General features: G+C 40.8%; 1 protein-coding gene across 1 annotated transcript in view; it reads right to left on the bottom strand.

Annotated features, from left to right (window-relative positions):
- The window catches only part of BRINP2 (BMP/retinoic acid inducible neural specific 2), a 49,257-nt gene that overhangs the window by 17,874 nt on the left and 15,607 nt on the right, over positions 1 to 15,776 (bottom strand). Inside the window, exons 2-3 of the mRNA XM_040634596.1 lie at positions 3,363 to 3,553; positions 2,074 to 2,282 (exon numbers count right to left, since the gene is read on the bottom strand). Of these exons, the coding sequence (XP_040490530.1) occupies positions 2,074 to 2,282; positions 3,363 to 3,553 (400 nt within the window). The remainder of the gene's footprint in view (positions 1 to 2,073; positions 2,283 to 3,362; positions 3,554 to 15,776) is intronic.

Below are 15,776 nucleotides of genomic sequence, written 5' to 3'. Positions count from 1 at the left end.
TCACACGGTCTTGTGATATGATTTCGGTTCTCTGCATACTTTTCTGCCTGGTCTCAGCCGCCTCTGCTGGATCCTCCTCCTCTTCTCCATTTCTCAATATTGATGTGCTGTACAACTCGGCCCTGGAGCTGCTTTACTGGCTACATTCACTCCTCAACTGATCTCATCTCATCCTTTCCCATAGTATTAAATACCAACTACACATGTGTATGTCGTTGTATGCCAAATTTATATCTCCAATCATGACCTTTCTCTAGAAATCCTAGTGTTTCTATCCAACGGCTTGTTAGATATCTCTACTTGGATGTCTAATAGGAATGTCAAATTCAATGCGTCTACAACCAAGCTCTTGATCTGCTTCTTTCAGATTGGCACGTCCCCCAGCATTGTCCTTCTCGGTAAATGGAATCACTCTTCATCTGCTGGCTCATGCCAAAAATCTTGCAGTTAATCTTGATTCCTTTCTTCTAATTTATTAGCCAATCCTGGAGGCTCTACCATCAAAATATATCCTTCATCTGCCAACTTCTCACTACCTCTGCTACAGCTAGCTTTGTCTGAGCAGGCCACCATTGTTTCTTCCCTTGACCACTGCATCAGTCTCCGTGATCCCTCTTTCTCTTCTCTTCCCTAATCAGTAATGCCCTCATGATCTTAACATCCTTTATTGACCTCTGTCTCAGACAATCTACCACGGGGCGAGGGGGGGGAGAAAATTTTCTGTGTAGGCTCATCTCCCACTTCACCCCTCTTTTGACTGCACTCCAGCTATATGACACAGTGTTTCTGGACCATAACACGCACACTCCCACTTTGGGGCAATTGCACATGCTCTCACTCAAGATACGCATGTGGCCCCCTCCTTCCCTTCATTCAGAACTCTGCTTAAATGGCATTTCTTCAAACAGGTCTTCCCTAAAGTGCCATGTCCCCATCACTCTCTTTCCTCTTCCCTGGCTCCATTTCTTCATATCATTAATCCCACCTGACATTATATATTTAATTCATGATGTCTCCATCACTAGAATTTAAACTTCATGAGGGCAGGGACTTTATATGTTTTGTTCACTCTGGGATTCTCAGTAGCCAGAGAAGTGCATGACACATAACAGGTGTTCAATAAATATCTACTGAATGAATACATAAGTGAACAAAACTTCTTTCAAACTTTGGGTGTGATGAAAGAAACATATAATACAAGACTGACCACCATTTGCCACCTTCACTTTATATTTAGAATAAAATAATCCAGCATTCTCAAGTGTTCTCATTGGTCTTCCCTTCTCCAAAACCATATGAACTTTCCTAGAAATTTCCTAGACATAAGTAGAGAAAATGGGATGGAGGTTATGATTATTAATGTTATAGTAACTTTTGATCATTTTCCAACATGCATGAGATCATATCACTCCTCCACTTAGAACTCTCTGGTTGTTTTTCATTGCACTTTGACATATTAGAATTCCATATCACGGACATGTAATCTGGTTCCAGTCTACTTCTGAACCCCATTTAGTACCAGTGTCTTCCTGTTCACCTTACTGCAGTCACAGCAGTCTTCTCTGTGTTTTAAGGCACCGATCTGGTTCGTGCCCCAGGGCCTTAGCACTTATTGTTCTTGCTTTCTGAATATTCTTCCTTCAGATCATTCACATGTCAGCCTCAAAGTCTAAACCCAAAGTGACCTCCCTGGACCAATCCGGCTAATACTAGCTGCTCCCTTCTCTGACCCTAGGAAATCTGTACCTATGACTCTGTGTTTTCTTTGTATCCTTATCTAAAATTACTTTGTTTTTATACTTGTTTAATATCCTCATCCCTCACCGGAATGTAATCTCTGCAGAATAAGGACCTTGTCTACCCTTCACAACAGTCTGTTGACTAGAGACTGCCTCAGAGTAGAAACTATGACCCGCGCCACATTTTAGAGCTGGTTGTGCCTGTGTCAGAAAGCTTCTTTCCCACGTCCATCAGTCAGGCCTGGCTGACTTGGAGCTGGATAAGACTCTAGCCTCCCCTTTGGTTTCTCTCTGCCTATGTCCCTCCCTCTCCCAGTACTTCGCAGGCTGTTACCTTGATGGCCCCTGTGGCTATCTGGATATGGTGCAGCCGCCTCAGTGTGCTCTCTCTGTCGATGAAGTAGGAGGCTGCCAGCTGGTGCAGGGTCTCCAGGGACACGGCAGAGCTGTTTCCACTGCCCCCAACTACAGGAGCACTTCCTGCTGTCTCTGTCTTGCGGCTCAGTTTTCGTTTGTCCACAAAAATGGTCAGGGACTCTTCTCCTGTTGCAAACAACATGGGTTCATTGGTGAGGCCTTCAGCTCCCTAATCCCCTACCAATTAGAACATGAAACTCTTGGCCAGAATAGTCGGAGCTCAGAAGGAGTCTCTTGCTCCTGCTGACGATCTCTTCCCCATCGCTGTCTCTAGAACAGTCTCATCAGACAGTGCGCAAGGTAACAGCTGTCACTGCCCAAGAGGCCCTCCTCCCTTTCCTTCATTCTTTATCCCATAGCTCAGCCCCTCCCCTCCAGCTTATCCATTTAACATCCTTTATTGATCTCAGTCTCAGGCAATCTACCTCCATGGGGGAGATAAAAATTTTCTCTCTCAAGTTGTTTATGAGAAGTCACCATGGATATTTCTGCTCCCTCAGAAAGGGCAAAAGCCTTGAAGTTCAACCTCCCTCCTCCCCATCAAACACTCAACACCTACCACATGCCGGCAGCTGGCCTGAACCCTCGGAGAGATTCTTTTTGTACATCAGACAGTGAGCTAAATGTTATAATAAATTCTGCTTTCTTCTTCCCAGGGCAGAGAGAACTCTGCCTCCTCAGAGCTTTTGATTTTGCCACAGGTTGTGCCATACCCACTCCCAACCTCATTCCCATCCAGCCCAGAACCACTGGAATCTTTTTGGCCAGTTACCAATCTTTAGAGAGGTCAGCAGGGGTCAGGGACTCAACGGACATTTACTTCTTTGCCTATGGGTCTGACAACTACAGCCACAGCAAGTATTAGGATGTGGAGAGCCTCTGGGTTAGAAGGCTCTGTCAAAAGAAAACTGGGAGCGCCCCCTGCTGGCAAGTGCTTAGTAGGAGCCTGTCGGTCCCCCCTACCTCCTTACCCCGCACCCCCTCCTCAAGGACGATGCTTATAAGCAAAGAGCAATGTTCCAGATGTCATGATTTGGATGTCAAGAGATTATACTGTTCTCAAAGGCACCAGAAAGGAAATATTTCTCAGGCAATAACAGGCCAGAAGAACAAAGACCCAGGAACACTCAAGCTATACTCAATGGGTCTTAAAGCTATATTCAATGATCTGACAGCCAATCAGTGTAGGATCACGATGTGGCTTACCTCCAAGGGTGGCAGAAAGTAAGAAATGAGTGCCGTACTTTTTAATCAGGTTTTCGGTAACCTGTTGTAGGTTGGGTCTCCTTCCGAGGAGGCGAATGTTCCGGATAAACTCTGGGGCTAGAGGCAATGGCAAACTGAAGAAGTCCTTCCTTTCCAGAGCCAAGTTGTTTACTTTCCAACGGGCAAACTCCCTGGGGGGAAAGTCAAGGGATAAAGAAAACCTCAATGTATTTAAGAACAAGAAGCTTAAAATCTGAAGTAGGGAATGTTCTTTCTCCACTTGCACCAACCTCCCCTCCCCTTAGCACACATCTCTCCACACAGAGGAACACGGTGCCTGAAAGAGGCCTGCTGGCTTCCACCCAGCCTCCCAACCCAGGCTGTGAGAAAGACCCATCTCAGTTGACCTCCATCAGAACCTACTCCCACCTGGCTTTCTCACTGGAGAGTATCTAATCAGCTTATTCGTATGAAGGTAGTCATGTAGTATAGTGTAGTATGGTGGAAAATATGAGAACAGTGGTTTGCAGAGATATGATCTAGTTACAGTGCCCCCCAGTGGATGAATCGAATCAGCTATCATGGCCTCAGTTACCCATTTGTAAAGACAAGAGTTTGGTCTACAACAACAGTTCTCAAACTTTTTGATCTCAGGACCCCTTCATACTTAAAAAATGACTGCGTCCCCCATATTTATATGGCTTATAGCTATTGATAATTACCACTTTAAAAAATAAAACTGAGAAAATTTAAATGAATTTTTTAATTTAAAGATCATAGCAGTAAATCTATTACTTATAATATAAATAGCATATTTTTATTACAATAACCATATGTCTTGAAACAAAACCAATTTAGCAAGAAGGGTGGTATTAGCATTTTTGAAGTCTCTTTAATATTTGGCTTAGCAGAAGAGAGCTACATTCTCATATTTGCTTCTGCATTCAATCTGTTGTGATAATTGTAGATATTCTTCTTTGTGGATATTTGTTGTTCACTCGACAAATGTCATTCCTTAAAGGTTAGTTACAGCCTGGAATCTGAAACCATATCAGTGCACTTTTTATAACTCTGTTACATTAAAATCCAGTGTTCTATACTGTACTTTGAATGTGTCCTTTTATTCTTCATGATTTCGGAACATCATGCATTGGTCATCTAAAAAATATGGGATCACTGACTTATTCAGATCTTCCATATTGTGACACTTTTCATTATATAATATCGAAATGCCATATTTGTTGATATCACCACAAATCTCATGAGTAAAGTTGTTAAATATTAGAACTGCTACCAAGCTCATAATGACGAATAGGAGTTTTCCAAAATTCTATTTTCATTTGAAAGCTTAAATTTTATTATTGGCAACAAATACTGTTAGTTGTTTTCCTTGAAGAGGTAGGCTTACTTCATTCCCTTTTTTTTTTTTTTTGAGAAAATGTTTGCCAGACACTGAAGTCTAAATAACAATAGTTTGTCTGTTGGTTGTTCTTTCAAGAAAAATTCGATTCCAATGAAAAAGCAGTTGGTTCAGCTCACAATTCAATCACGAAAGCATTTTTCCTTGAGACAATCATCATTCTGCAGTCGCCTCAGATGTGCTTTAGGTGTATTTTCCATTTCATCATACAAAATATTAAAAAGACATGTACTCAAGGGTCAAGATCCAATAAAATTAATAAACCTGACTGCTTCAAGGACATTCTTACATGAATCTAGCATGTGTGATTGTGTGTGTGTGTGTGTGTGTGTGTGTGTTTAGGTGTAAGTATGTAATGATAAAGAATACATAACTACTGGTATCATTTGGTGAGACTGCCTTTATTCAAATTAAGATGACTTGTTTTCACACCATTAATGCAGATGTCAACATGGACATCCTGAAAAGACCTAAGAGGACCCACCTTTTGAGAAGCCCTATTCTACAAGATGGCAAAATTCCTTTCTAGTCCCATCTACACTTTTAATGTTCATGCTTTGCTCCTCACTGAAATGTCTGTATTTTAAAGGGGATACATTTCCAAGAGGAATCTGTCCTGGGATGAAATTTAAAGGATTGCATCCATCAGTAAGAAAGGACTCTTCCATGGCCTTTCACATTATACTCATAAGGACCAGCTCCACTGCCTTAGGGAACAACAAAATGCAAAGTCTCAGCAACCTTCTCATCCATTCCAACTCTGCTCTTCATGACAGTGCTAAAGCTTGGTCTAACTTTCTTCCCAAATCCATGGACTATAAATTATAGGGCTGCAGAAAAACAAAAGAATTCCAAAATAAATGAATAAAAGTCCATACCCCATTTAAGGCTATAGAATTCTCCCATCTAACTCTGGGATTAAGACAGAGAGGAGGGGCATGTGCCAAATACTACCAGGGAAACAAAAGAAAGGAGACGACTAATAATTCAAGGTTCCAACAGTCTTTTAAAATTCCTATTGTGTGGCTTTATTTATCTAAGCAGGCAAGTTTGTAATAATACATTATCATTTATTTCCTTTGTACAGGAAATGTTAAACTTTAATTAAAGTACAGGGTATTTGTCAAAGTGTTTTCTATCCCAAATCCCACCGCAGCATGAAAAACAATTGCTTGATCTCACGAATTGGCCAAATGGCCAATCAAAAGACATAGGTGACTTAATAGATTTCTTTTTTAAAGACCCAACTATATGCTGTCTGCAAGAGACTCACTTCAGCATTAAGGACACTTATGTTGAAAGTGAAGGGATGGAAAAAGATATTCCATGCAAATGAAAACCCAAAGAAAACAGGGGTGGATATATTTTTATCAGTTAATGTAGACCATAAGCCAGACTGTAACAAGAGACAAAGAAGGGCATTATATAATGACAATGGGATCAATTCATCAAGAAGATAAAACATTTGTAAATATGCACCCAACATATTTAGGTGTTTAGGAGCACCTAAACATATCAAGCAAATATTAACAGATCTGAAAGGAGAAAAAGACAGCAGTTCAACAATAGGGAGAGACTTCAATATTTCACTTTCAACAAGGGTGAGACCATCCAGAAAGAAAATCAACAAGGGAACATTGGCCTTAAACTGCATATTAGACCAGATGGACCTAACAGATATTTGCAGAACATTCCATTCAACAGCATTAGAAAACACATTCTTCTAAAGCACACATGGAACATTCTTCAGGGTAGATCACATGTTAGGTCACAAAACAAATTTTAATAAATTTAAGAAGACTGAAATAATATCATGCATCTTTTTCAACCACAATTGTATGAAACTGAAAATGACAAGAAGTAAAATAGAAAATTCACAAATACACAGAGATTAAGCAACATGCTCCTGAACACCCAATAGGTCAAAAGAGAAACTGAAAAGTATCTTGAGACAAATGGAAATGGAAATACAAATACCAAAACTTATGGGATGCAGCAAAAGTAGTTCAAAGTGGGATTTCTATAGTGATAAATGCCTACATGAAGAAAAAATAAAGATCTTAAATAACAACCTAATTCATACCTCAAGGAACTAGAAAAAGAACAACAAATTAAGCCCAAAGTTAGTAGAAGGAAAAAAATAATAAAGATCAGAGTGGAGATGAATAGCCTAGAGAGTAAAATGACAATAGAAGAGATCAATGAAAATAAAAGCTGGTTTATGAAAAAGATTTTTAAAATATACAAATCATTAGCTAGACTAACCAAGAAAAAAGGAAAGAAGACTCAAATAAATAAAATTGGTAGTGAAAGAGGAAACATTACAATTGATACCACCCAAATACAAAGGATCACAAGAGATTACAATGAATAATTATATGTCAATAAATTGGACAAACTATGAGAAATGGATAAATTCCTAGGAACATAACTTACCAAGACTGAATCATGAATAAAGAGAAAATCTGAACAGACCAATTACTAGAAAGAAGATTGAATCAGTAATAAAAAACCTCCTAATAAACAAAAGTCCGGGATCAGATGGCTTCACTGGTGAATTCTACCAGACATTTAAAGAATTCTTACCAATGTTTTCCAAGCTCTTCCAAAAAATAGAAGAGGAGGAAAAACTTCCAAGGGCAGCATTACCCTGATACCAAAACCAGACAAGGACACTACAAGAAAAGAAAATTATAGGCCAGTATCTCTGATAAATATATATGCAAAAATCCCCAACAAAATATCAGCAAACTGAATTTAACAGTACACAAAAAGAATTATACACCATAATCAAGTCAGATTTATTTCAGAAATGAAATGATGGTTCAGCATTTGCAAATCAATCAATGTGATACACCACACTAATAAAACTAAGTATAAAAATCATACGATCATCTCAATAGGTGCAGGAAAAGCATTTGACAAAATTCAACATCCATTTATGATAAAAACTCTCAATAAAAAATGTATAGAGGGTACAAACCTCAACATAAGACATATCCTATATGACAAGCCCACAGCTAACATTATACTCAATGGTGAAAAGCTGACAGCCTTTCCTCTAAGATTGCCCACTCCTGCCAATTTTATTCAACATAGTACTGGCAGTCCTAGCCAGAGCGATTAGTCAAGAAAAAGAATTAAAAAGCATCCAACTCAGAAAGAAAGAAGTAAAATTGTCAATTTGAAGATGACATAGTATTATATACAGAAAACCCTAAAAACTACGCGCACACACACACACACACACACACACACAAAACCTGTTAGAATAAACAAATCCAGCAAAGTTGCAAGATACAAAATCAATATACAAAAATCAGTTGTATTTCTATAAGCTAATAAAAAAAAAAGCAGGAAGAGAAATTAAGGAAATAATCCCATTTAAAATAGCAACAGAAAGAATAAAACACCAAGGAATAAATTTAACCAAGAGTGTGAAAGGTCTGTACACTATATGATACATTGATGAAAGAAATTGAATAAGACACAAATAAATGGAAAGATAGTCTATGTTCATGGATTGGAAGAATCAATATTGTTAAGGCATCCATATTATTCAAAGCAATCTACAGATTCACTGCAATCCTTACAAAATTTCCAACAACATTTTCCATGAAATAGAGAAAACAATCTAAAAATTTGTATGGAACCACAAAAGACCCCAAATAGCCAAACCAATCTTGAGAGAAAAGAACAAAGCTGGATTGACATCTATGCTAAGCGAAATAAATCCGTCAGAGAAAGACAAATACCATATGATTTCACTCATATGTGGAATTTAAGAAACAAAACAGATGAACATAGGGGAAGGGAAGGAAAAATAAAATAAGATGAAAACAGAGGGAGACAAATCATAAGAGACTATAGGAAACAAACTGAGGGTTGCTGGAGGGGAGGTGGGTGGGGAGATGGAGTAACTGGGTGATGAACAATAAGGAGGGCACTTGATGTAATGAGCACTGGGTATTATATGCAAATGATGAGTCTCTAAATTCTACCTCTGAAAATAAAAATAAAAACAAACAAAACAAAACAAAAATAAATCAGACACATGGATAGTGGAACAGAACAGAGAACCCAGAAACAAACACACATATATGGTCAATTCATTTGTGACAAAAGAGCCAAAAATATACAATGGGGAAAGTACAGTCTCTTCAATAAATGGTAATGAGAAAACTGAAGAACCACATGCAAAAGAATTAAACCGGACCCCTATCTTCCACCATACACAAAGATCAACTCAAAACAAATTAAAGACTTAAACTTAAGACCTAAAATTCTTAGAAGAAAGCATAGACAGTAAACTCCTTGACATGGGTCTTGGTGATGGTGTTTTGAATTTGACACCAAACCCAACCTCCCTGCTTTGCGGTAGGCCACACATAGACTTCATCAACTAATAAAGAATTTCTATCCTATCATTAAGATTGCTAGGAGAAATAAAAAGCAGGCATTCTTCCATTTTTCATAATTTCTTCAATGGTCAAAAACCCTCACCAAAAGGAAAGATCACCTTACCATAGAGGTGATTCCCAGTATAATTAAATTTAATAAATAAAAAATTATGTGCTCAATCGCTTCATTCAGGATTGCCAAACAGTACCTCCAACAAGCTTTCCTTCACCATCTCATCCAAAAGAGCGCCCTCTCTCACTCTCTGTCCCCGTGCTCTGCTTTAGGTATCTTTTTTAGGACTTATCACTACCCACCATAATACATTTTTTAATTCTTTCTCCCCCAGTAAAACATAAACTCTTTGAGGGCAAGATGGATTCTTTTGAACCTATTCAACAGCAATAGAACAATGCTAGAAGTTCTAACTTGTTATACTGTTAGAATATACCTTACTTGAGTGATTGGGAGATTCTCTCATTTATCTTATTTATTTAAAAATAAATAGTCATTTGTTTTATGTCATAGCTCTCCTAATCCTTTAATTGTTTGGAAATTATTGATGACTGGATAGAAAAATGTTACAGGATAAGAATATATAGAAGCAATTACCAACTAGTGATTGATCTGAAATGAACGTAAAGTATCCTAAATGTGTATGTGTATCAATGGGAAAATTAGATTTGACTTACAAAAATGTAATTTACAGGCATGATTTTGTGCACTGTTTATACATAAATCAAGGAACAGATGGCATTTTCTTATGCTTTGGTAAACTGAGTCTGGGCCCTCTTCCATTGTCTTCAGCGGACATGGACAACTTCCAAACCCTGAGGCACAATCCGAACCCATGGTCCACACTCTGAAGTCCAGTGAGTACAGAGCCCCCATTCAGACTCTGCTATGCTTTACGCCCAACGTTAATGACCAGCAGCCCCAACCCCGCACAATGGGTCTAATGACAATTTCTGCCACACTCATACTGTTCCAGGTCACCAAAAGAAGCAACAATTTTGGAGTTATGCACTTTTCCTTAGTCTTTATCTCTTTTTGTCCAACATCAGACTTGGAAAATCATGTATTTTATCCAAACCAAAAAGAGTTTTGTGTGTTTTGTTTTGTTTTGTTTTGTTTTGTTTGGAGATAAGGAGTCAAAGTGTTTTTATTTATTTTTTTATAATAATTTTTTATTATGTTATGTTAGTCACCATACAGTACATCCCTAGTTTTTGATATAAAGTTTCATGATTGGGATAGACCGGTGATGGGTATTAAGGAGGGCACGTATTGCATGGTGCACTGGGTGCTATACACAAACCAAAAAGAGTTTTGAGCATCTATTTTTTAAATGAATGAGGCTGTGGAAGCTCAGAAAGCCAAGTAATTTACCTGATGTCACACAACTACTAAAAGGGAAACTTGGGCTGTTTGAATTAGAAGAAACATTTTAGTACTATTCGCCAATCGTTTTCACATTATCATGTACATTGAAATTTTCTATGCGATGCGCTGGGATCAGAACTGAGGAGATCAAGCACAGGAGGTCCTGCCACCCCAGACTTTGTCTAATTGCCCCAAGGGCTAAATAGGCCAGTATATGGACATACCCATCCAAACCCATACCTGTCCCTACCATTTGCAGTACCAGCGGGGGCCAGCGTGCATACCGGTTGAGAAGGTCTATCCTATTCCTCTTATGTTATGAGAAAACCATGAAACAGAAAGGGAAGTGGTTTGCTTAAAGCAATATAACCTACTGGTACCAGAACCAGAACAAAAAGCTAGTGTCCTGCCCTTCCCCCAGTGCTGTTAACAACTATGATGGCGGTGACAATGGCAACAGTGAGACCCAGAGAGGTTAAGAAAGCCATTTGCATGAAGTTACACAGTTAGTAAGTGGCAGAGCTGAGATTAAAACCCAAGTCAATACCATACCGCTGTTTCTAGAACACGATTTTCCCCTGTGGAGATTAAGTGTATTTTATGGTATTCTAATTATTTTTAAATGTTTAATTATTTCATTACCTTGAACATTTCATTCTTTCCGTTATCCGTATAAACATGAATTTACCATATATCCAAAATGCACCTTGGTGAGGGGCTTGGATTAAGGTGATTTCAATACACCCATTTGCAGAAGGAGAAATTGAGACCTAGTTAAAAATCAAGTCCATACTCAGGGTACCGTGGGAGAACTCAAAGATAAAGGCCTGATTCTAGCTCCTATGGCTGCTCAGAAAATCATAACACAGAATAACAAATGACTCAGAAAAATGAATGATACTGTCCTAGGAAGCATTTTATGAGCAAATAATAAAAAATAATGGTTAACATTTAATGAATTCTTAGTATGTGCCAGGCATCCCAAGTATTAACCAATATGATATCCAAAACACCCCTATAAGGGGGAAAATATCCCCTTGTCCTCATTTTACGGATGAGGAAATTGAGGCAAAATAAGTTAATTTGCCCAGTGGGTAACACCCAGTCAGCGGCAGAGTCAGGATTTAGAGGCTGTGTGGTTTCATAGTCCACAGTTCTTACCCCCATGTTACTCCACGTACCCTGGCAAACTCAAAAGAGTAATCACTATTTTGTGAGTGGGAGAGATTGAGAGTGTGTGTGTGTGTGAGAGAGAGAGAGAGGGAGAGAGAGAGAGAGAGAGGAAGAAAAATTTCACTGGAGAAAGAAGAGATACATAAGGATGGGAATTACATTTGAACCCCACCCAAAAAACCCAAAAGCCGCTTCTGTGAAGTGTATCAGGGTGCCCACCCAGAATCAGGCCTGGGCCTCAGCGGCCAGCAGGATGGCTCAGGCCCTGGGGGTGCCCAGTGGTTTTCTTTTCTACTTCACTAAGTCTCTTCCCTGCCCTTTGGGGCCCTTCATTGAATCAAAATAATGGGAGACACATCTGTGAAAGGAGTTTGAGCCAGAAAGTGGTAAAAATGTACTTACAGAACTTATTAACCCGGTTCCTTCCAGCATCTGAAAGCCTCAGAAGGCAGTACTGGAAGGCAGCCTGAGCTATTCAGAGAATAAATGTTCATTTCCGATTTCCCGTTTAGCAGGGTTTTTTTTCCAGTAATAAAATAATCAAGGCTCCTTTTTTTCCCCTAGGAAAAGGATGTTTTCTATATATCAATTATATTAACACACACTACTTCAATTAAGCCATCATCTTTGTTTCAATTAAGACATCAAGTAAATCTCCATTTCAATTTAGCCATTTCTCTTAAAATCTTCTCCCACTGTGTTTGTTACACAGTAAGCAGTCTGAGAGAGCAAACATCTCACACGGTAGTGAAGCCCCCACGGAAAGTGCCTTTAGAACAGCCCAGACCAATACAGGGCTCACAGGTGAAGCCAAGGGGGGACCAGAACTCTCCGACGTGGTCTCCGCCCGCAAAGGCGTTCACACGGCCTATCGGGAAGCTGCTATCATCAACAGAAGTTTACTCCATTTCCTGTCATACTTTAGATTTGCCTAGAGTGAACAACACACACTTCCGTCAAAGGGTTAACATACCCATATGATCACTGAGAACAAGCAAAACAAAATTTAGGAAAGGTCTGATCCAGCTTGGAGTGTAAAACCAGTGTGTTGTGGCAGCCGTCCACACTGACACAGAGACTACAGTGGGCGTGGTCCCAAATCTCTCTCTCCATTCTGAAATGATAGCAGTTATCTTTGTCCCAAACTGCTGAATACTCATGGTCCAGACTGCCAGCAAATGATGCTTCTGGTTGTACATGAATTTAGGGATTTTCCCAGAACCCAAAGGGCCTGCAGCAGGAGAGCAGAACCACAGCCATGCTGAGCTCTGGCAACAGGAGCTCCGGAAGGACTTTGGGACGGGACCAGCCCTGGGTTTGAAGCAAGAGGGTCTCTGATGAGGTTCCTCACTTGAAAGATGGAAATGAAGAATGCCTCCAAGTCATAGCTACTACCCCCAGTGTCACCAACCACACTGCAGGACGGTGCTCCTCCAAGTGATAAGAGGTCAGCCAGAACCCTGCCAGCAAGCGCGCCCCCCTGCAGGGCCCCACGCTCCTGGCGATGAAAGACTCAGAACGAGCCCAGCTGGGCTCCTCCAGCCCAGGAGCCGTTTCCAGCAGCTCGGCACTGAAGCACCACTTTTCTGGCTTGTAAACTGAGAACATTGATCCAACCCCCATGAAGAGACATTACCTATGAAACCTCCCTCCCTGGGAAGCCTTAAGGGAGAGAGGATTTTAGAAAGAAACCCACGGTTTAAAAGCAAAACCAAAACTATACCTCAATGAGGCTGAAATCTGGTACCAATGAATACCGCGGCCTACAATATATGTGCTTAGGCTGAGACCTTGGGCTAACAGCCGGATTAATTGTTACCGTTTTCCAAAAGACCTATCATTCCATTTTGTGTGGGATGCACGGGCAGGCGCACTTCCAAGCCCACCGATATGGCTGTCATTGGGAAAGTCACATTTCCTGCATCCCGAGTATGCAGCCCTACCCAACCCCTCTGCCGTGACACCCCTGCAGGCCTGGCATCACCCCATCCCAGTGTCAGTGTGTCCCTGAGTGCTAGGAGCCCATTTGTTCCTCCTGAGTTAGACCCCAGGCTGGGTTTACTGGGGAGACAATCAATGCCGTTTCCAGCAGAACTAACCAATCATCACCTGCTCACTCAGGTGGCAGTTCTCAGAATAGGTTCTGGGACTCCCAGAGAGGTTGGGGAGAAGTCTTATGACAGCTGTGGAGCCCAGGATGCCCACTTCCAAGCACCACTTTGCAAACAATGGCAGAAAGAGTAGGCTGTCATGAGAGGAAATACTGCCCTTCTCTCGTCTTTGCCCCCCTGATCTACTTCCAATAACCTCTTTGGGGGCAACCCTCCCCCAACTTTTAGTGTTCAAAGGGACTCCCGTGCTGAAAGGGACTGAGTTATCATTCTCCAAAAGGTTGTTTTGGGTACAAACCACACTTGCAAGAAAAAAAAATGTATAACTGGTTTTCCTTGAAAAATGAAGGAAGATGCAGGACAGGTCATGGAATAAAATATTTAAGAACTTAGGAGCAAAAAAAGATGAATTGGCCTTAGCCAAAGACACAAATAATGTTTTTCGTCATTTTTGCTGTGACTTGATTTTGTCTATGTAAACTGTCACCCAATGACCATGGGAAAATTTCTCACATACCAACCAGTTCTGGATAAATGCAAACGTCTTTGTTCTCACCTTTCTCTCGGAGAGCTGCCTTTCCCCAGTTAGCTTGAGACTTGCCAGTTTGACACAGGAATCTCAATAACACCACTGATTTTCCTAAAGAGCCCCAGACACAAAGAAGACTTCTTTTTCTTCATCCTTCTGCCAACACACCTCTTATCAGGGGCTACCACTCCCCCCACAGAACTCAATCCACCATTGAGTTGTTTACCTCAGTAAGTCAGCTAAGATGGCTTCACATTTTCCAGCTGGACATCTTCAGGGCTGAGGGATATATTACGCTTTGGCTCTGGTACAGAAGGCAGTATTTCTAGACACATCCCATCATCGGGAGATTTCTATCTCAACAACAGATTACTGTAATGTACTTAGCTATTAGAGCCTTTACTGCTATAATGAATAAGACATGATTAATCTGAGCTATAAAAAGAAATTATAATAAAAACCATAATCTCTTACATTGGTGTAGAGCTTTCCTTACGTTTAAAAAAAAATTGTACACAATTTTCACACCAGCTCAACTATTTTACCTGTACGAGAAAGAACCTTGGGAAAGAGGAAGCAGAATCTCTTGACTCAACGCTTCACCTCCTGCAGGTTAAAAAGGAAGAGGCAGAGAAACTGAAAAAAGAGACCCAAGTCTCCAGGACGAGTGGTAGAGTTTGACAAGAACCTGGACCATGCTGTGAATGATTCTCTGCCTGTGTCTCTGACCCACGCTCAAGTTCTGGGACCGCCGCACACCGCTGACATCCTTCCCAGGAAATTCTTTGGCCTTGTTGACCAAGGAGAAACTCCAACGCAGGAAGTCTTCAATGCAGGAGCCCTTGGGTTAAATACGATCTCAGCCCCTGCAACTCCAGGAGAAGCAAGAGCAGAGGGGAGGCCAGCCCGCCCCCAAAGCCCCTGTGCCCCTGTGCCCCTGTTCTTCCTGCTCTCTGGTAGAATTCAAGAAGCCTAGCACGTAGGTAATTTAGCTGCCTGCTGTGTTCTCAAACAACGGCCCGTAAACAATGATTGGCCAATTTCATTCTAATCTTCCCAATTTTGCTCTAATTAAAATCAAGCTGTAGCTTTCAAACAGTTTAATTAAGGCTGATTGGGAGAAATGGGGAGGGGAGACTCAAGCTTAAAGGAGGAGGACGAGGTCACCGCTTGGCAAGTCTCACACCGTCCGGTCGGGGCTCCAGCACTCGGAGAGGGCACTGAAGGCAGTGTGTTTCTGGAATCACCATGAAACAGCACACGCCTTGGAATGGCGGGCCAGTGAATTGCTGAGACCAGAATGAACTGCAGGGGGAGCTAAGATCTGTGTTTTCCCAGGCACAGAACCCTCAGCTCTGCCCTGACCTCCCTCCCAACCTGCTCCCCACAGCTCATCTGTT

The sequence above is a fragment of the Ursus maritimus genome, unplaced genomic scaffold, assembly GCF_017311325.1.
Source record: "Ursus maritimus isolate PB19 unplaced genomic scaffold, ASM1731132v1 scaffold_2, whole genome shotgun sequence".
Classification (NCBI taxonomy): Eukaryota; Metazoa; Chordata; class Mammalia; order Carnivora; family Ursidae; genus Ursus; species Ursus maritimus.
Note: the sequence above shows the minus strand (reverse complement) of the source record. Positions and strands in the feature narration are given on the sequence as shown.